General features: G+C 47.5%; 1 protein-coding gene across 2 annotated transcripts in view; it reads right to left on the bottom strand.

Annotated features, from left to right (window-relative positions):
• Positions 1 to 22,634, bottom strand: part of ATRN (attractin) — a 165,046-nt gene that overhangs the window by 18,537 nt on the left and 123,875 nt on the right. For both annotated transcript variants that reach the window (XR_007906419.1, XM_051798158.1), the window contains exons 26-27: positions 18,873 to 18,951; positions 2,897 to 3,004 (exon numbers count right to left, since the gene is read on the bottom strand). Coding sequence is in view for 1 of the 2 variants with exons in the window: in XM_051798158.1 (XP_051654118.1) it covers positions 2,897 to 3,004; positions 18,873 to 18,951 (187 nt within the window). In the remaining variant the exon portion in view is untranslated. The remainder of the gene's footprint in view (positions 1 to 2,896; positions 3,005 to 18,872; positions 18,952 to 22,634) is intronic.

The raw sequence follows: 22,634 nt of genomic DNA, 5'->3' as shown, positions 1-22,634 counted from the left end.
TCTTTCAGGAAAACCTTCTAAAACCTATAAACTTTCCAGATTCTTTCAGGAAAAGCTCCTGAAAAAGATAAAATTTCCAAATTCTTCAAGGAAAAGCTCCTAAAAAAGATAAACTTTCCAGGTTCTTTCAAGAAAACCTTCTAAAAACTATAAACTCTTCAAATTATTTCAAGAAAAGCTCCTAAAAATTATAAACTTCCCAGATTCTTTCACAAAAAGTTTCTAAAAACCATAAACTTTCCAAATTCTTTCAAGGAAAGACTATAAAAAAATTATACTTTTTTTTTAAAAAACTATATTACAATACTAAATATACTATGGAAAACTATAAACTTTCCAGATTCTTTCAGGAAAACTTCCTAAAACCCATAAACTTTCCAAATTCTTTCAGGAAAAGCTCCTAAAAATCCTAAACGTTTCAAATTCCTCCAGGAAAAGCTCCTAAAAAAGATAAAATTTCCAGATTCTTTCTGGAAAAGCTTCTGAAAACTACAAACTTTCCAGATTCTGTCAGGAAAACCTTCTAAAAATCCTAAACTTTCCAGATTTTTTTTCAGGAAAAGCTTCTAAACCCTAAAAACTCTCCAAATTCTTCCAGGAAAAGCTCCTAAAAACGGCTGCAGAGGATTACAAGACTGAGATTAATTTGATAACAAACCCTAAAAAAAAAAAGCCTGAGCTACAGCACCAGCAGTTCAGCCACTTGGATGAGTCCCAGACACCCAGGGATGTTCAACACTCTCAGAGAAAAAAAAAAATCACAATATTCAGCACAAAGAGCTGCAGAGAAAAGCCAAGGGAGATTTTGGAATAACTGAGCAAATTCAGCGTGGATTTGCAATCCAGTGGGGATTTGTGGAGTGGGAAAGAACCCAAAGCTGCAGCCCCTTAATAGGGACAGTCCTGCAGGTAAATCCCTTTTTATTATTCCAAAGCACCCCGGGAAAAATACTAATTGAAAACACAGCTTTAATCCCATCCAGCTGGAAAACATCAGTTTAGGATGGAACTGGCTGGACACTGGGCTGCCAACTGGCTCTGGACAATGGAAAAGGGAATTAATCCCTTGCAGACAAGACTGTCCTATTTTCCACTTATCCTTTGTCACCATCCAATCAACTCCTCAGGAACCAAAGGCTTGGATTCCCACAAGGAAAGGAAACCATTGGTGATGACACAAGTTTGGGGTTCTTGCACTAAAATGAAGGCTCAAATTTGGGCACAGAGGAACCGGAGGATGGTTCCAGTCCAACAGCACAGCAGCATTTCACTCTTGGCTAAAAACAGCCAAACTAGAAAGAAAATACAAATTAAACCACAGTTTATCCAATTCTCCATCATCCCAGCCCTTCTTCCGGCAGTTCCCTGCTGTCACAAGCTTTTATTTCCATGCAGGTGCTCTGGACAATGGAGAAGGGAGTTAATCCTTTGCAGATAAGATTGTCTCAATTTCCACTTCTCCTTTGTCACCTTCCAATCAACTCCTCAGGAACCAAAGGCTTGGATTCCCACAAGGAAAGGAAACCATTGGTGATGACACAAGTTTGGGGTTCTTGCACTAAAATGAAGGCTCAAATTTGGGCACTGAGGAACCGGAGGATGGTTCCAGTCCAACAGCACACCAGCATTTCACTCTTGGCTAAAAACAGCCAAACTACAAAGAAAATACAAATTAAAACACAATTTGTCCAGTTCTGTATCATCCCATCCTGCATCTCCCTCCTGCCACAAGCTTTTTCCCCATGCAGGTGCTCTGGACAATGGAAAAGCAAATTAATCCTTTGCAGACAAGAGTGTCCCATTTGCCACTTCTCCTTTGTCACCTTCCAATCAACTCCTCAGGAACCAAAGGCTTGGATTCCCACAAGGAAAGGAAACCATTGGTGATGATACAAGTTTGGGGTTCTTGCATTAAAATGAAGACTCGAATTTGGGCACAGAGGAACTGGAGGATGGTTCCAGGGACACCTTCCACTATCCCAGGTTGCTCCAACCTGGCCTTGGACACTTCCAGGGATCCAGGGGCAGCCACAGCTTCTCTGCCCAACCTGTGCCAGGGCCTCCCCACCCTCACAGGGGAGAACTTTTTCCTAATATCTAATTTCAATCTACTGTCCTTCAGCCTAAGGAGGAAGACTTCCAAAAAACTTCAGCCTCAACAAAATAAAACAATCCAGCTGCCCTTGGGCAGGGAAGAAAAACAATCAGTGCTCTCAGGTTCTTCATTTTTAAGTTTTGCAAGTCAAGGCATCACCTTAAAAAGATCTTTTAATTCAATTGTTGCCTTTTTAAACATGCTTTTCCTAAAACTCCAGCATGTTGTGTTTAAGACAAAGTGATTTCTCCACGCTCCTCTTTGCTCGTCACGAGATCTATTGGAACATATATTTATAATCAGAAATATTTTTACAGCGTTCCAACAAAGAGATTATATTCCAACAAACAGATTATATTCCAACAGAAAGATTATATTCCCAAAAAACAGATTATATTCCAACAGACAGATTATATTCCAACAGACAGATTATATTCCAACAGACAGGATTATATTCCTGTTTGCTTTGAGGTATCACCGAAGAAAGGTGATTTTATTCGCAGCAGCTGCAGGTACTTGCAGCCAAACGTTGTCTGGTGCAAAGCTGATTTTTTTCTCTATCAGAAGGCACAAAACTAACAAGGCAAACCCAACATCTCACAGGCTAAAATCAGCACGAGTTTTATCTGAACCAGCCCAGAAGTTTTCGGTGAAAATCCGAAGCGATAAAATCAAATTCAAATGGTACCTGTCGGCCCTCCCGGCCTTCCAGCTTCTGGAAAACGGGGAGGGTTTGGGATTATTGCGATGAACACCTGGGACAAATGGTGGAGAGGACCATCCCAAAGCCCCAGCTCTCACCTTTATGCTCCCCCCGATGAGATCTGGTGGCTCTTCATCTGTTTCTAAGGCAACGTTGATGGAGGCGAAGGGGCGACTCGCCATCTGTTGCATCTCACGCAGGAGTTGCTGGTTTAACAAAGAGAAAAACACCATCAGCACATTGTCCCCACGTGAAGATGCGAAGGGGGAAAATGTCTCTAAAAGGAAAAAATAACCTCCCGGGGTCATAATGGGTTTAAGATGCAGGTAATGGGAAATATTCACGTTGTAGAAGTTCTCGGGACAAGCTCGACGCGGAGTCTGAGGGAGGGAAAACGACCTGCCCGAGTCTCCATAAAGCAGATATTTTACTTTTTAAGCTGCTGTTTGTCACCACCTGCCCGATTCTCGCTCCACAGGATTTGTGGGAATCATTTTAAAACTAAACAGCAGCGCTTTGTTAAGTGCTGTAGGAATGAATTTGCTATTTTTTTTTTTTTTATGACAGCCCCAGCAAAACGCTGTCAGGCTGCTATTGAATAATCCTCTGCTTTTATTGTTTCCTTGCTGAATGCAGCAAATGTATCAAATGGCAAACATGTCCTTGTTGCAAAATGTTTTATTAAAATAACAAAAAAAACCCCCCTTTTCCTGGATGAATCCCCTCGAGCCCTCAGGACACAAGACATCTTTTTATTGTGCTCAGAAGCACTTTTAAGCATTACAATGCAGTTCCCCCCCCCCCTTTTTTAACACACAGAAAATAGGCACTTTCTACACAGCTGGGCTGGGAGCAGCATTTAACTTTTAGCTGAGCTGTGGACAGGCTTCTTTTTGGCGTCAGTGATTGATCTTTAATAGCAACAGCACAGCCTGGGAGGGGAGGGAGAAGCCAAAATTCCCTGAAGCAAAGAGGTCCGATGGGAATCGATGCCTCTGTTTAACAAGGGAAGAGGCCAACACTTTGTAGGGCATGTGAACAACCAGTGCTCTCACCCTTAAGTGCAGAAACTGCCCAAACCACAGAGCTCTGCACATTTACCATCACTACTTATCCCCAGCAACACCAGTTATCCTCACTTTTTAAGCTGGGCTGAGGCATCACCGAACGCTCTCTGTAATTCCCACCATCACCACCCGCATTTCCCATCGATTCTGGGCAATCTGACACTCCCAAGTCCTGAACTGATCATTTCCAGCACTCAGGAAGTGCTAAAAAAAACCACCACAAACTGCATCAAATATCCCCCTCCCAGCACAGCAGAGGGTGAAAGGAAGGTGTCGTTATCCAGCGACATCGTCTGGCCAGAACGAATCCATGGAATCATGGAATGGTTTGGGTTGGAAGGGACCTTAAAGATCATCCAGTTCCACCCCCTGCCATGGGCAGGGACACCTTCCACTAGCCCAGGTTGCTCCAAGCCCCATCCAACCTGGCCTTGGACACTTCCAGGGATCCAGGGGCAGCCACAGCTTCTCTGCCCAACCTGTGCCAGGGCCTCCCCACCCTCCCAGCCAGGAATTCCTTCCCAATATCCCACCTAACCCCACCCTCTGGCAGTGGGAAGCCATTCCCCCTTGTCCTGTCACTCCAGGCCCTTGCAAATATTCTCTCTCCATCCTGTTGCTCCTTCAGGCACTGGAAGGCCAGAATTAGGTCACCCCGGAGCCTTCTCTTCTCCAGGCTGAACAATCCCAACTCTCCCAGCCTTTCCTCCCAGAGGAGCTGCTCCATCCCTCTGATCATCTTGGTGCCTCCTCTGGACTTGCTCCAACAGGTCCACGTCCTTCCTGTGCTATCAGGTAACGATAATTACATCATCATTTTCTTGACCTCATAAACAGAATCTCAGGATGGGTCAGGTTGGGAGGGCCCACACTGGGTCATCTGGTCCCACCTCCCTGCTCCAGCAGGGCCATCCCAGAGGACATGGCACAGGATTGTGTCCACACAGTTCTGGAATATCTCCACTGAGGAGACTCCACACCCTCTCTGGACAATCTGTTCCGTGCTCACAGTTAAAGTTCTTCCTCATGTCCAGGTGGAACTTCCAGGGCATCAGTTCCTGCCCGTTCCTCTTGTGCCATTGCTGGGCCCCCCCGAGCAGAGCCTGGTCCATCCTCTGCCCCCTCCCTGCAGACCCTACAGACATGGGGGAGGTCCCCTCTCAGTGTCTCCTCTGGAGGCTGAACAGCCCCAGCTCCCCCAGCCTTTCCTGCTCCCAGAGCTGCTCCAGTTCCTTCATGACCCTCACAGCCCCCTCTGGACCCGCTCCAGGAGCTCCACATTCCTGCTGTGCTGAGGAGCCAGAGCTGGACCCAGCCCTGCAGATGAGCCTCACAGGGCTGAGCAGAGGGGCAGGATCCCCTCCCTGACCTGCTGGGAATGCTCTTCCCAATGCACCCCATGATCCCATTGGCCTCCCTGGCACAAGGACACACTGCTGGTTCAGGAACAGCTCGTTGTCCCCCGGGATCTGGTTGTTCCTCCCCAGGTACAAGCCCCTGCTTTTGCTGAATTTCAGAAGGTTCTTCTCTGCTCATCTCTCCAGCCTGTCCAGATCCTCCTGAAGGGCCACAAAACCCTCTGAGGTATCAGCTGCTCCTCCCAGCTTTGTATCATCACCAAACCTCTGAGCAGACACCAGCCCTTTGTCCAAGTCACCAGATGAAGTTAAACAACGCTGGGCCCAGCACTGAACCTTGGGGGACACCACCAGTGACAGGTCTCCAACTGGATCCTATGTCACTGATTATCACCCTCTGAGAAGCTTTCATGGTCTTTTCTTTGCCCAGACAACGATTACGTTGGGAATTTTATTTAGTGCAGAAAACTAGAGGGCTCTCTGTAATTTGGGGTTCGGGCAAGGCACGATGAGCTCAGTGCAGCACAGGCTGGGGGGCAGATAACCTTCACTAGCTCTCAGCTTAATTAAAAGAAAATACAAAATTTCACTGCATGTGATAAAGTTTTCCCTTAATTTTTGAAAGAAAAACAAGAAGGGGGAAAAAAGGGCATTTTTGAGCAGATTGTAGGTACTGTCACGAAGCGAAAAATCTCGAGGAAGGCTCCTGCAAGGAAGGATTTGTAGGCAAACTTTGTGTGGAGCTCACACTTTGGGGAAGAGGACACGAGGAGTTTGGGGATATTTAAAGCAAACCAGCAGATTGCAGACGAAAGCAAAGTGTGAAACAGATTGTTGGGTTGCTGGTGCTGTAATTGTCCCCTTCAGCGATCGCAGAGCGCTTCGTCTAATGGCTCTAAAATCAACCAACAAGCTGTGCTGATGGAGGTGTCCAGGAGACTGATGGACTAAAAAGCTCTCAGTTCTTCAGAGGAAGTTGTTTTACTCGAGAAAATGGGCAATTTGGCAACATGGATCGGAGTGAAGTCAATAGTAGTGGTGAGGGTATGGAATTATGGGGTGGGTTGGGTTGGAAAGGAGCAGCCCAGTGAGATGGTTTGGGCAGAACTAATTCATGCAATCATAGGATGGTTTGGGTTGGAAGGGAACTTAAAGATCACCTAGTCCACCCCCTGCCATGGGCAGGGACACCTTCCAATAGCCCAGGTTGCTCCAACCTGGCCTTGGACACTTCCAGAGATCCAGGGGTAGCCACAGCTTCTCTGCCCAACCTGCACCAGGGCCTCCCCACCCTCACACCCAAAAATTCCTTCCCAATATCCCATCTAACCCTGCCTCTGGCACTGGGAAGCCATTCCCTGTGTCCTGCCCCTCCATCCCTTGTCCCCAGTCCCTCTCCAGCTCTCCTGGAGCCCCTTCAGGCCCTGCCAGGGGCTCTCAGCTCTCCCTGGAGCCTTCTCTTCTCCAGGGGAACCCCCCAGCTCTCCCAGCCTGGCTCCAGAGCAGAGGGGCTCCAGCCCTGGCAGCAGCTCCGGGGCCTCCTCTGGACTCTCTGCAGCAGCTCCACGTCCTTGTGCTGTTGTTCCCAGGGCTGGAGCAGCTCTGCAGGGGGGTCTCACCTGAGCACAACAGGGAAAACCAACATTCCAAGCTGCAACCCAAGCAGCAAATGCCTGAGGGAACATCCTTTCCCTAAGCCCAGCTTGTGGTGTAGCACCACTCAGGGCACAAAGTTCCCCCTAAAAAATTAAGAATTAATTTGAGAAATAATTGCCCTGTAACCTGAATGTCACTCTCTGCCCCAGGGCCTGGGCCCTGCATGTCTAACCTGGGCACGTCTCTATCCCTCAACACTTGTTTGGTGCATTGAAATTTTAATTAAAAGGTTTTATGATGTTGTAAGGGGGAAAAGTGTGGCTTTTCCCCAGCCAGGAGGTTGAGCCTGGCTTTAGAAGCCAGCAGCACTTAACATCAAGAAAGCCCAGAACCTGCCTTGCTCTCACTCCTAATTTCTGAGATTTCAAATAATGAACCTCAATGCTCTTTCAAGCCAACCTTTGCTTTCCAGATGACACAATTAATAGGACAACCTGGGAATATTTTAAATCACTTAGGCCTGAAGAGGATTTTAAAGGCAAAGCGTTTGACGGGCTTACAATGAAATCACATCAAAAAGCCTCTCCTGGAACACAACCCCGGCCTTTAATATTTAAATAGCTGCAAACTCTGAACTTGCACAACTTTCATGTGCACTGAGTTTGATTTTTATTCCATATCACAGAATCACAGGATGGTTTGGCTTGGAAAGAACTTTAAAGCCCATCCAGTTCCAACCCCCTGCCATGGGCAGGGACACCTTCCACTAGCCTGGGTTGATCCAAGCCCTGTCCAACCTGGCCTTGGACACTCCCAGGGATCCAGGGGCAGCCACACCTTCTCTGCCCAACCTGGAACAGCCCTCACAGCCAGGAATTCCTTCCCAGTATCCCATCTAGCCCTGCCCTCTGGCACTGGGAAGCCATTCCCTGTGTCCTGTCCCTCCATGCCTTGTCCCCAGTCCCTCTCCAGCTCTCCTGGAGCCCCTTCAGGCCCTGCCAGGGGCTCTCAGCTCTTCCTGGAGCCTTCTCTTCTCCAGGAGAACCCCCCCAGCTCTCCCAGCCTGTTTCCTTAGGGAAGATGCTCCAGTTAATCAATTTTGTGGCCTCCCCTGGACTTGCTCCAACAGTTCCACATCCTTCTTATGTTGGGGGCACCAGAAACCATTCCATGAATCCCAGAATGTTTTGGGTTGGAAGGTACTTTAAAGATTATCCAGTTCCACCCCCCTGCCATGGGCAGGGACACCTTCCACAAGCCCAGGTTGCTCCAAGCCCTGTCCAACCTGGCCTTGGACACTTCCAACACAGCAATTCCTACCAGGCATTCCTTAAATTCACCCACATTGAGCAATGGACAATCCAAAATGAAGAGTGTGGTAGTGATGGGAGAAAAACCTCCCTTGGAATGGAAGGAGAGCCCTGTCAGGCAGCAGCACAGGCTCTCAGGGAGAAGAAAAACAGCTCTTGAGGTTCCCAGGTTAATTGAGTCGTATAACCTACGCCGTGTTTCCTGACAGGGAAAGCCTGGAAGTTTTATTCCTGACAATAAAGCAGCCACCAGCTTCTGTATAACTCCCCCCTCCTCGCTCCCATCCATCCTGGGAATTGCCCCCTGCACAGGCTGTTTTATTTTATAATTTATATTTTTCAGCCAGGAAATAAGGGTGATTTTTTTTTTTCCCAGAAGAAAGCCACACGTTTTGGATTTTGTTTGCTCCTTGTGAAGAATGGCTTTAAAAAAAAAGCAAAAGGTTGATCTAGAAATGAAGGAACTTGAGTTTTCACAGGAGTATATTTTGTCTCAATTTTTAACAGAGAGGGAAAACACACTAGGTAGGAAAATTCAAGGAGGACAGTAGGGAAGCACTGGCACAGGTTGGGCAGAGAAGCTGTGGCTGCCCCTGGATCCCTGGAAGTGTCCAAGAACAGGACTTGGAACAACCTGGGCTAGTGGAAGGTGTCCCTGCCCATGGCAGGGGTGGGACTGGATGAGTTTTAAGCTCCCTTTCAACCTAAACCATTCCATGATTCCGTGATTCTAAAACCACGGGTGTGGTGAGGGAGCAGTGGGAACAGATGAGCTTTCATTTTAAGGCACAGCAAAAGCAAAGCAAGCAGGATCCCACAGGAAAATTCCAGCTGACGGGATGCATTCAGGCTGGGACCATCACACAAAGTCAAAGGAGGTGAACTTGAATAAGAGGAGCCAGAAAAGAGTAATAGTCTGATCAATGAGGGTGTTTTTTCCCCCAGGAATTTGTAGATTTAATCTTTCAAGGTATTTCTTAAATTCAGATATTCCTGGACTCCTGGGCTGCTGTTTTTAGAGCAACCTCAGGAGACACAACTGGTTTGAAAAGAACTTTTGCTGAAGATCCTTCAACAGAGTCAGCCACACTTTCCTTTGACAGAATCATGGAATTGTTAAGGCTGGAAAACCCTCTGAGATCATCCAGTCCAACCACTCCCAGCACTGCCAAGGCCACCACTGACCCCTGTACCCAAGGGCCACATCCACAGGGATTTGAAATCCCTCCAGGGATGGGGACTCCACCACTGCCCTGAGTAGCTGTGCCAGGGCTGGACAACCCTTTCCATGAAGGAATTTTCCCCAATATCCAACCTAAACCTCCCCTGGCACAACTTGAGGCCGTTCCCTCTCATCCTGATGAGACAAGCAGGATTAGAGGTCATCCTTTGAGGATGTCCCATTTGTGCACAAAGATCTATTTGCTTATGCACAGTTATCAACCCCTATTTCCAGGTATGATTAACTCCGTGAGGAGGAGTTGTCCCACAGCTCTCCTGGAATGACAACTCCCAGAACAGCAGCTCCATCAGTGTGGGAAGGGGACATCACCCTCCTGGGGTTGCCAAGGGCTTCTGGAGAAGGTTCCTGTCCTGGCAGTGGTGGGAAGGGATCTGCACATCTCCAGGGTGCTCAGGCATCAGAGAAGCATGGAATCATGGAATGGGTTGGAAAGGGATCTTAAAGAGCACCCAGTTCCACCCCCTGCCATGGGCAGGGACACCTTCCACTAGACCAGGTTGCTCCAGGTTGTCCAACCTGGCCTTGGACACTTCCAGGGATCCAGGGGCAGCCAAAGCTTCTCTGTCCAACCTGGCACAGGGCCTCCCCACCCTCACAGCCAACAATTCCTTCCCAATATCCCATCTATCCCTGCCTCTGGCACTGGGAAGCCATTCCCCCTTGTCCTGTCCCTCCATGCCTTGTCCCCAGTCCCTCTCCAGCTCTCCTGGAGCCCCTTTAGGCCCTGCCAGGGGCTCTCAGCTCTCTCTGGAGCCTTCTCTTCTCCAGGGGAACCGCCCCAGCTCTCCCAGCCTGGCTCCAGAGGAGAACCACTGTGGAAGTAACACACAGACCCTGCCATGGGAACATTCCCTTTATGTCCTCCTAACTCAGTGACCTTGGTGGGGGGGGGAAGGGGAGAAGCCTTTGGAGTTCCCTTCCCAAATAAAAACCAGCATCAGCAAAAAAAACCAACACAGGAGCCATAAATATTCCATGAGGATGAGCCACAGGGCCTCAGAACCAAGTGATTTAAAGCATTTAGCGACAATTACACAAACTACCACGCCAGTCAACAAACAAACAATTTTCTCCGTCGCTTTCATCATCGCCGAAAATTAAGTTTTTAAAGCCCCTCGAGCAGTGAACATATTAATGTCAGCTAATTAGTCTGGTGACTGACTTTGCAGGCTGCCTTGAAAGGGAGAGGGAGGGGAGAATTAACGTTCAAATGCTTCTCAACAGGCATTTCCACACTTGAGAACGACAACAAAGCAGAAAGCAAAGCTGCTGGGAAGTCGCCTCGCGCTGAAATGACGGAAGATATTTAATTCAGGGCTGATTAAGGTAAGTAAGTTATTCATCATAATCATGCCCAGTAGGAGGGCACTGAAAACCTGACCTTTAATAACAAGAATAAGATGGTTTCTTTTTAAAAGACCAGAAGGATCCAGTCCATGCAGATTAAGCTGTGCATCAATACCTGATAATTACACAGTGGCACGATGCACCTTTGATTGAGCTGAGCTCTTCGGGGATAATTACACAACACTCCTTCTCTCCCTGATTTTTCCAAATAGCTAAATTGGGTACCTGTGCTGCTGATCCCTGTCATCAGGGAGACACCTCAGAGTCTGAAACCAGAACAGCTTTATACAGAAATCATGGAATATCCTGAGTTGGAAGGGACCCCCAAGGATCATCCAGTCCAACTCCTGGCCCTGCACAGACACTCCAACAATCCCACCCTGTCCCTCAGTGTTGTCCAAACCCTCCTGGAGCTCTGGCAGCCTTGGGGCTGTGCCCACTGCCCTGGGGAGCCTGGGCAGTGCCCACCCAGCCTCTGGGGGAAGAACCTTTGCCTGAGATCCAACCTGACCCTGCCCTGGCACAGCTCCAGCTGTTCCCTGGGTCCTGTCACTGCTCACGAGGGTAAAGAGATCAGTACAACGCAGTTGTGGGCTCTGTAAAACCATGCTGAACTTGCCTAGAGTTGGACTTGATACAATCATGGAATCATGGAATGGTTTGGATTGGAAGGGATCTTAAAGACCATCCAGTTCCACCCCTGCCATGGGCAGGGACACCTTCCACTAGACCAAGTTGTTCCAAGCCCCCTCCAACCTGGCCTTGGACACTTCCAGGGATCCAGGGGCAGCCACAGCTTCTCTGTCCAACCTGGGACAGGGCCTCCCCACCCTCACAGCCAGGAATTCCTTCTCAGTATCTCACCTAACTCTGCCCTCAGTGGGAAGCCATTCCCTGTGTCCTGTCCCTCCATCCCTTGTCCCAAGTCCCTCTCCAACTGTCTTGTAGGTCCCCTTCATGAACTGCCAGAATCATGGAATGGTTTGGGTTGGAAGGAACCTTAAAAGATCCCTTTAAGGTCCTTTACAAGGACCTTTTAAAGGCCCTCTAAAGATCATCTAGTTTGAACCAGGAAAGGGTTGGATCCAAGGGGTTGGTATCCCAAGGGTGATAATTCAGCTTCATCTAGTTTGATACTCCAGCTTCATCTTCAGTCAAGTTCCCACCAGTTCTTCTCTGGGATATAAACCCCACCTCATTCCCTTGTGCCAACCCCTCTGAAGGCTCCGTGGGAAGAGCCCGGTTGGCTCCCAGAGCCGTGTCCATATTTTCCAGTCCTGCACGGAGAGGTTCAACCTCCCAGTGCTCAGCTGGAACTGGCCACGTCCAAGTTCACCCCGAGATGAGCCTGAAGTGACAGGACCACGTTCAGCCAAAACCAGGCCCCCAATTCCCCCCTGAGCCAGAACCTCCCGTCAACATCAACATTTTGGGATGTTTTTCCTCTTTAGGGCACCTCTGATTTCTGCTACGGTTCCCTGCAGTTGGAGAGCAAGGCCACATGGATCACATGGATCCCTGCAGAGCACAGGCGGCGTTTGGATGCTGGAAAAAGCCCCCTGGCACCGCGAGATGGTTCCCATCCATGGATTTTAAATTTAGGGAGAGCGGAAAGTTCCGATTAGTCGATGTGACCTCCTGCTCAGCCCAGAACTGCACCAGGCACTGACCTAGAAAAGGTCCTTCCCAAAGCTCTGCAATTCTCAGCCACGTCCCTAAAAAACCTAAATACTTGGCGTTGTTGCTCTTGCCATTTGAAAGAAGAGAAAACCAAACCAGCTTTGGATTTTTTTACCCCCAGTTGGGTGTCACAGAATGGTTGGGGTTGGAAAGGACCTAAACATCACCTAATTCCAACCCCCTCCACGGGCAGGGACACACTGTTGATGTTTTTGGCTGATCTTTCAGAAGATCCTCATCCCACCAGGAATCTTTACTACTCTGCCTTTTACAGGAAAGAAGAATTTGCATGGAGTTATTAAATCAGCACAGCTCTTTAATTTCAGTCTGCTGTCCTGGGAATTCTGGGAAGAAAATCCACCTTAACTGGTTAAAAAATACACACTCAGACTTCTCTTTTCCACTCTAATGAGAGAAGTGGGAACCAACAACGGAACTCGACTGGTTTGGGTTGGAAGGGACCTAAAAAATTCCCAACCCCCACCACAGGCAGGGACAACCCTGTTGATGTTTTTGGCTGATCCTTCAGAAGATCCTCATCCCACCAGGAATCTTCTACAAGTCCTTTCTGCAGCCACTGACCGGCATCATCAACTCTCAGCATGTCCTTCCTGGGATTAAATGAGGAATTTGGGATGCTTTAAACTTGCTCATCTTCCAGATAAGAAATTCATCTTGCAGTTTTGTTCTCCCCCATCTGCAACACCCCAGGTTACACCTGAGAGTAACACTGTGCTCTGATTTTACTACTCTGCCTCCAAACACAGGAAAGAGAAATTTGCATGGAGTTATTAAATCACCACAGCTCCTTAATTTCAGTCTGTTTTCCTGGGAATTCTGTGAAAGAAATCCACTTTAACTGGTTAAAAATACATATTCAGGCTTCTGTTTTCCACTCTAATGAGAGATCTGGGAACCAACAACGTGACTCAACCTCCTCACTCACCCTCTTGCTGTGATTTCTCCTCTCCCCCAATTTGTGTTTTCTCTACAAACCACCCCAAAACCAAGTTCAGTATTTTCTTCTCACTGACAGACACCACACAGGAAGGTCTGTGTGGCAAATGACTGCTGGGAGCTGGGAGAACACACCAGTAAACCCTCCAAAGCACCTGGCACTGCCCAAATTTAGGGCCATTTCCTGCCTGAACTTTTAATATTCCTGCAAAAAGCTGATACCAGATCCTTTGGAGCAGATCCTGGTCCAAAACACCGCTGGAGACTTTAAACAACGATGGAAATCCTGATCCACAGTTACAGTTTGAAAATATTCCCCAATTTGAAGCCTTTTCTTCGACCAAGGATGCCCTAAATCACAGTCTAAGAGAGAAGATATGAAAGAAATACTGCCAGGTGAGAGCAGGAAGGGGAAGAAAATGAAGGCAGGGCACTAAATAATACACAGCACATATCCCTTGGAACATCTCTGCTGAGAAAACCATGGAAATCTGCCTTTCTGGTTGGTATTCCATGTTACAGAGGAGGGTGCCAGGGAAAACAGAGGCATTTTGAACACACTTGGGAAGGAAAAAAAAGGTTTCAGCAACGAGGTCAGGAAGGGGAAGGATAATCCCTGCAGCAAATCAATACACAAACCCCCTCCTGAATAAGTTGGCAGAGTAAAAATGTTCAGTCCTGGAGAGTCTTGGCAAGAAAGGAGGCAGAATATAGACAATTTTATGGATGTTAAAGGTGAAATTGAGGTCTGGACACCCAAAGTGACTTATCTCTGTTCCTGCTTGGTGTTGATGCTCCCACCCCACCCTGAAGAGGGCACGGGGAGTGATCCAGCTGAGCTCCCTTTGTTGGCAGAGTTAAGAGGAGCTATTCCTTGCTCCAGGAGAAAAAGCAGACTGAGGGTGAAGAGAAGACAACCTGGATGCTAAAATAGAACAACAGGACAGAAAATTCCCAGCAGCAGAGGAGCACTTTAAATTTCTAATGCCACCCTCGTACTCGGTGATTTATTCTCTATTACCACCTTGATACCTTTAAAATGTCATCTTACAGAGACAAGACAGAAAGTTTTCCTATCCCCATTTCCTACTGTCATTCACCTGATCCTATAAAAGCTGCCTTTTTATCCCCATTTTCCCTCTTTAAGATGTCAGAAGGTACTTAAACGTGGTGCTCACTGGCAAGGGAATAAACACCCGACTCACAGTCCCATCTCCCCCATGTCTGACAGGACACAAATCGTTCCCAATTTGACTCCAAGTCAAGGTTTACACTCTGAACTTTTTTACTCAGTGCTCCAAACTCATTTTTTCCTACACCTTGGCTACACCAGGTTTGCACACCCAACACTCCCTTTGGCAGGAGGCTGAGGAGCAGCAGCACGGGCTGGTTGGAGTGGATGGGATGAGGCACAGAAAAGGAAAAATGTCAGGATTATATACATTGTATTTTATTTTATATTTGTATATATATTTATATTAAATTATATATAAGAAGTCAGGAGAATTTTATATATTTGACAAGATCCTGATGGAGATGCTGGATTTGGAGCAGGAAGGAAGGAATGCAGATTTGATTCCAACCAAATGCTGCTGCTCTGGTTCCATTAACCCAACACACCAAGCACAGCTTCTCCAAGCTTCCTCTAGGACTTCTCCCAGCACACAGATCATAGAACCATAGAATCAGCTGGGTTGGAAGGGACCTCCGAGATCATCAAGTCCAACCCTTGATCCAACCCCGCTGTGGTTCCCAGCCCATGGCACTGATGCCACATCCAGTCTCACCTTAAACACCTCCAGGGACGGAGAATCCCCCACTTCCCTGGGCAGCCCATTCCAATGGCTGAGCACCCTCTCTGCAAAGAAATTCTTTCTAATCTCCAACCTAAACCTCCCCTGGCACAGCTCAAGACCCAGCCCTCTTGTCTTGCTGATGGTTGCCTGGGAAAAGAGCCCAACCCCCCCTGGCTCCCCCCTCCTGGCAGGGAGTTGCAGAGAGTGAGGAGGTCTCCCCTGAGCCTCCTCTTCTCCAGGCTGAACAGCCCCAGCTCCCTCAGCCTCTCCTCACAGCACTTGTGCTCCAGTCCCTTCCCCAGCCTCGTTGCTCTCCTCTGGACCTGCTCCAGCCCCTCCATGTCCTTCCTGAGCTGAGGGCCCAGAACTGGACACAGCACTCCAGGGGTGGCCTCACCAGTGCTGAGTCCAGGGGCAGAATCACTTCCCTGGTCCTGTTGGCCCCCCTGTTCCTGAGCCAGGCCAGGATCCATTGGCCCTCTTGTCCCCCTGGGCACACTCTGGCTCCTGTTCAGCTCCCTGTCCATCCCCACTCCCAGCTCCCTTCCTGCCTGGCTGCTCTCCAGCCCCTCTGGCCCAGCCTGGAGCTGCCGGGGGTTGTTGTGGCCAAAGGGCAGGACCCAGCCCTTGGCCTGGTTGAACCTCATCCCGTTGGAATCAGCCCAACTCTCCAGCTTGTCCAGGTCCCTCTGCAGAGCCAAGCAATCCTGCCTGAATAATTTTCACTCCTAAACCTGTCAGCACAGTCCCTTTTCTGCCCTATTCGTATCTCAGAACAAGCCTCAGCAATCAGCTTCTCGTGATAAGGAGTCGGGCACTTGCAGTGCTCCCTTTGGAAGCAAAGCTGATGGATAGTTGGGAATTACCTGCAGATTGCATCATATTTTACTCAGTTCTGGGTTAAGATTAGACAACAAGCACAGAGTTATGACAGCACAGCCCATGGGAGACAGGAGATTGTAACATGACTGCTGTTAAAAATACAGCTCAAAGCACAGAAAGACCTTCCTCCAGGGCTGCAGCTTTTCACAGAATCATGGAATGGTTTGGGTTGGAGGGGACCTTAAAGACCATCCCATTCCACCCCCTGCCATGGGCAGGGACACCTTCCACTAGCCCACATTGCTCCAACCTGGCCTTGGACACTTCCAGGGATCCAGGGGCAGTCACAGCTTCTCTGCCCATCCTGGGACAGGGCCTCAGCACCCTCACACCCAAAAATTCCTTCCCAATATCCCATCTAACCCTGCCCTCTGCCAGCAGAAAGCCATTCCCTGTGTGTGCTGTCCCTCCATCCCTCATCCCAGATCCCTCTCCAGCTCTTCTGGAGCCCCTTTAGGCCCTGTAAGGGGCTCTCAGCTCTCCCCGGAGTCTTCTCTTCTCCAGGGGAACCCCCCCAGTTCTCCCAGCCTGGCTCCAGAGCACCCAAGACCATCTCATTCCAAAACCCTGCCATGGGCAGGGACAATTTCCACTAGCCCAGGTTGCTCCAAGCTCCATCCAACCTGGCCTTGAACACTTCCAGGGATGGGGAATCCCATTAATTAATCATTAACTACTCAAGAGAGCTTTGCTTGGCTTTACTAAAGATCTGTGTTAATAAAACCCAACCCTGCAAGCTCTAAAATAATGTTAGATGACAACAGAAAGTCAAGGAATTTTTGGGTGGACTTTTTGTTCTGGAGACAGCCTTTATTAATATATTTAATTATGGCCCAGCAAAGATTTAAAACTCTTGCCTCAAGATTTACAAGTATTTCTAAGAGGAGAGGACAGGAACAGCAGAGATCTATGAACTACAAGACAGAGGCAGCAGATAAAAAGAAGGAGCAAGATAAACAACAGCAAAACACAGGAATGTGCCTGGAAAACACCACCCTGATGAACTGCCTGTCAAACAGTCACACGTGGAAATTGAATTTAGACTTAAACATGCCAATATGTTGCCTTTTTTTCCCCCTTAAAACATGCATCAGGCTGTAAGTAACTTAATTTATAGAGACATCTCTCACTCAGGCCACTGCTCAAATACTTTAACTGCTATTTACTCCTCAGTCTATATTCCTCATACATTCCCAGATAACATTTAACCCCAGGAACCACAGGGAATGTTATGCTGACTCCAGCTTAGTTTCCTGCCAAGAAAGTGAGCAGGAAAAAAAACCAGCCACCCCAGTAAAAATTTATCTCCCTTCAGAGAATACAGCAAAGCTCAAAGACTTCCATTATTTCCAAGATTAAGGGTTATCTCTTGGAAAAGCAATGATTTTATTATGCAGCGAGTTCACTGGTGAGAGCAAAAACCACGTGAAGCAGAAGAGAGAGAGAAGAGTCATCAGACATCATCATCCTGCTTTATTCCCAGAGAGGAGACCCTCAGATGGAATAAATTCACATTATTCACCCCACTGCACTTGGAAAGTACAACCAGCCACGGAGCTGGGGAGATCTGCAGGAAAACAGGCACTTGCAAAGAATTCCAGAGCTGTAAAAATTAATCCCCCACACCTTCTCCATCGACTTCCACGTGGGAATAAAGCACAGCACAGTGGCTGGGTGGCTGCAGCTGGCAAGGGCTTCATCTCAGCAGGACAGTTGGGAGGAAAAACTATGGGAATGGGCAGATTTCACCCCAAAATCCCACCTCATTCCTTAGGGAATCTGGCCTCATATAGACAACTATATATAGGAAGTGCACATGGACTCACTCGAGTCACGTCTGGCTTCTCTCATTTTGCACAGAAATAACCAGATTAACACCCCACAAAACTCCTAAAAATAATTCCAGGTGCAGCCCAGCCCAATCTCTGATATATCTGCACATTAGACAGGGCTCTCCTTCCGTGGTTTTAGCACTTGGAAGAGCAAAAGAAAACTCCCAGGAATGTGGAGCTTTCTGCCTTGTGCTTCTCTACAAACACAGCTCTAAGAGAGTTCAGCTTAAGAACGAGAAATAAGGGCACACTCTGTGTGTCACAACACATTTGCCACCCAAATTCGGTCACCCTGAGTGCTTTGGGTGGAACAGGGACTCAGGTTCCACTGAAAAGCAAGGAAAAAAGGGGGTGAAAACAATAAATTGGGGATAAAAAAAGAGCAGCCAGATTTTGGAGGGTGCAGAGAACAATTTTTTTTTACATGCTGCAAACACGAGGAGTCTGATCTGCACCGTGGGCAGGTGAAGAGGAGAAAGCTCTGGGCTCTAAAATTTGCCCTTTTTAAGTAGGAAACTACAGCTTTTTCCAAATCCTGGGGGGCTTCTCCCACCTTTTTCTTATGCTCCCAGTGTTCCAGGGGGAAAAAAACCCAACCCCATGAAATATTTCAATCAGATTTAATTCGAGAAAGGGGATTTGACCTCTTTATTTTGGAGCAAATCTTCCTATTTTCTGTTTCCTCTCTTGAAACAGACGTCAAGAATCTCCTGATTTATGTGGGTTTGTATTTATGCTGTCTAGAAACACGAGTTCTGGGAATTCAGGACGTTCACCCCTAATTTTTTTTTCAGAACTTCACAGAAACTGCAGTGTCAGGACACCGAAATAACCCCATTTGTCACCGAAACCATAAGCAAAAATACACCAAAGCCCCCAAAGAGCAGCAGTTATAGATTAGTGGAGCTCTGCCTTAGCTGAAGGTTAATGGGATGCACATGTGGATAAATGTAAGAGAGAACAACTATAACAATGGCATTAAAGGAGCAGCATTTGGAATTCCAACCTCTCTCCGTCGTGATGCCCAACAGCTCTGCTTAATCTTCCAAACCACAGCTGCCACCAGGAGCAAGGACAGGAAACAACTGGAAAAGGAAAGAAAAAGAGAGGGATGTTTTATTTGTCTCCTCTGGGATTTTACAGCGGCTGAAAAACCGCAGGAAAGAAAGAAATGGGATGAAAAGTTCACGTAATATTAGGGGTGTATTGATGGGAGATGATCCAGCACTCCTGACATCCAGGGAGGAATGACACAGCTATTTCCAGGGAAAACTCCTATCCCAAAGTTCCCTGTTTGACTTCCTTATATGACACTCCCCAGTTTTCCCCAGGAAATCTCAACAGTGAGATTTAATCAGATTGGAAAAGCCACTGTTGCCTCTCCCTGGTGATATTTAAAGTGAGAGGATAAACCCCCAAAAGAAAAGCCTTGAAAGCAGCAGAGAAAAATCGATCACTATTTCTTTTCCAAATGACAAAAATAAGATAAAGTGCAGAGTAGTTGAATTCTTTCAAACAGCCTGGTGCAGAACCACAGGCATTTCCTGATTCCCCCAAATCTATGTTGGTTTTCTTCAATCAAAAGAGGGGAAAAAAAAAGGATGAATGGATTTATCGACTTCTGGGGGAAATGCAAGGCAGCAGATTTGACAAAAAAGCAGTTATAATAATAATAATAATAAAAGCTGACTTTATTGACAGTTATGATCTTATCACACTGAATACCTAATGAGCAACTTCAAGGCACACAAGCAAAGATTAAAATCCAAATCCCAGTGGAAGCCTCTCTCCTAAGAGAAAACATCTCCAAACCTCCTTCCCATGTTCCAGTGTGTATTTAAAGACAGTTTAAATTTCCATTTAAAGGAAGATTAACCAGAACAGACTTATTTCCTCCATAGTGCAGGATTAACACTGATATCCAGGCTCTGGATGCTTGAACAGGGGTTTCTCTTGAGGAGGGACTTTGCAAAGCACCACAAAGATCTTCTCACTCTTCACAACTCCCTGACAGGAGGGAGGAGCTGGGGGGGGTCAGGATCTGCTCCCAGGGAACAAGGGACAGGAGGAGAGGGAACAGCCTCCAGCTGTGCCAGGGGAGGTTTAAGTTGGATACTGGGAAAATTTATTCACCAAAAGGGTTGTCCAGCCCTGGCACAGCTGCTCAGGGCAGTGGTGGAGTCCCCATCCCTGGAGGGATTTCAAATCCCTGTGGATGTGGCACTTGGGGACAGGGGTCAGTGGTGGCCTTGGCAGTGCTGGGGGATGGTTGGACTGGATGATCTCAGAGGGCTTTTCCAACCTTAATGATTCTGTGATTCTATGACTTTTACCAATAAAAGCCAGGTCAGACAGCAGGGACCATTCCCTGAGATGGAAAAGAGGAAGAGTCTGTTCCTGATGACAGATCACTGTCCATAATTCCATATTATGGAAACTCTGTGGATCAGGCACTGAACCCCCAAGGGGCACCCAGCTGGCAACTTCTTCTATTTTTCAGGCTTAGATATGGGCAGAAATTTGTTTTACTACCATATAATGTATTATATTAAAAAATTGGCACTTGTATGGCCCTGGCCCAGGTTGGGCAGAGAAGCTGTGGCTGCCCCTGGATCCCTGGAAGTGTCCAAGGCCAGGTTGGACAGGGCTTGGATCAATATGGGCTAGTGGAAAGTGTTCCATGGCAGGGAGGTTGAACTGGATGGGCTTTAAGGTCCTTCCCAACCCAAACCATTCCAGGATTCCCTGACTTCAGCACTAAAACATCTCCACAGCTCCTAAAGACTCCTACAGTGCCTGCTTCTTTATAAATTTAAGCAGGATCTCAGAGAGGTTTGTTTGGCCTCTCTCATCCCAAATCACTTCCTCCACGTTTCCTCTAAATATCCAGACCTGACATTATTGCTCTGGAACAGCCTGACCCTTTTTCTGCAAACACAAATCCTTCAGACAAGCATTGTAATGACTCTTTTATTTCCCTTTTCCAGAGGGACTGGATTTTGCAGTACAAATCCAATGTTCCCCTGTTAACTCAAAAGCACCTTTAGGTGCTCTTTGGTTAAAGAACCACAGAATGCCTGGAGTTTGGAGGGATCCACGAGGATCAGCAGGTGCAGCTCCCTGCTCCTCCCAGGAACGTGCATTATCCAGGACTGGGGATCTGAGACCTTCAGCTTTCCCTTTCTTTCAGTGCTGTCCACACCCCCTGGAAAGAGTATTTCTCTCCAGGCCCAGCTGACATTTGGATTAGATGGATTTTCACTCATCCCACACTTGAATGATGGACTGGAAAAATGTTGGAGTGTGTTTGTCTTGGGATTCACCAAATCATGGAATGGTTTGGGTTGGAAAGGTCCTTAAAGACCATCTCATTCCACCCCCTGCCATGGGCAAGGACACCTTCCACTAGCCCAGGTTGCTCCAAACTCCATCCAACCCAGCCTTGAACACATCCAGGGATAGAGAGTTAAATTCCCATTAGCCACCACACTTCAGGGCTTTGTGAAGTTTTTTTTTAGTTCTTTTAAGGTCTCTTTTCCTTCAGGAAACCCAAATGCTCCCTGAAGAGCAAACTGTATCCCTGCAAACCCAGCCCAGCCCAGACATGAGCTCGATCTTGGCTCTGCTTCGTTTTCAGTAACAATTTAATGTTCTTATACAAATGGAAGGTGGAAATACAAACTTCCAAGGCAGTGGAGGGAAAAGGGTTCCTGGCTCTGGATTTAATTGAACCACAGCAAATAAACACATCCAAAACATCTGCAGGAGTGCCCAGGACAGGTGCCAAAGCCAAGCCAGGCAACTGCCTTCACGTCCTGACTCCAGAGAGAAGATTCACCTCAGGATAAAGCATTTCAACTTGAGATTAAACTTCAAGAGAACAGTTTGGGACAAAAATGGGTCCAGTTACCTCTCAGTCTACTAAGACCTAACTTCACCTGAAGCATTTCAGCGCAACAATAAAGTCATTTAAGGTGCCATTCTTTGATCTACAAATGCTCTGAACTCATTAAAACCAACTTGAATTTCACATCTCCCCAAGGAAAATCACTATCACCAACCCAGGGGCAAACTCTGCAGAAATTTCTTTCCTTCTTGAATCCAGCAAGAAACCAACTGAAGGAACACCTCTTGTTTAGCTGCAATAATCAGATTTACAGATCATTTGTCACAGCATGAATCCTCCTACTTGTGTTGGAATTTGCTGGGATTTTAGGGAAATAGAAGCCGAATTATTTGCCACAAGGGGGATGGGACAAACCTCTCTCCAAACTCAAATAATTCCTAATATTAGACATAATATTTGTGGTACTAATGTAAAATTAACTGAAGAACTTCTAATGGGAGAGCTGGGGCGTTCAGTCTGGAGGGGAGAAGGTTCCAGGGAGAGCTTTGAGAACCTACAGGAGCACCAGGAGAGCTGGAGAGGGACTTGGGATAAGGGATGGAGGGACAGGACACAGGGAATGGCTTCCCACTGTCAGAGGGCAGGGTTAGATGGGATATTGGGAAGGAATTCTTGGCTGGGAGGGTGGGGAGGCCCTGGCACAGGTTGGGCAGAGAAGCTGTGGCTGCCCCTGGATCCCTGGAAGTGTCCAAGGCCAGGTTGGAGCAACCTGGGCTAGTGGAAGGTGTCCCTGCCCATGGGCAGGGAGTTGGAATACATGGTCTTTAAGGTCCCTTCCAAGCCAAACCATTCCATGATTCTGTGAATTTGGTGCTGCTCACTGGCAGCTCCTGTGGCTTGTCCATGTCTGCACCCTCAATA

Source organism: Manacus candei, unplaced genomic scaffold (genome assembly GCF_025592945.1).
Source record: "Manacus candei isolate 608988 ecotype Guabito, Panama unplaced genomic scaffold, ASM2559294v1 h1tg000048l, whole genome shotgun sequence".
NCBI classification, from domain to species: domain Eukaryota; kingdom Metazoa; phylum Chordata; class Aves; order Passeriformes; family Pipridae; genus Manacus; species Manacus candei.
This window is presented reverse-complemented; position numbering and strand designations above follow the sequence as displayed.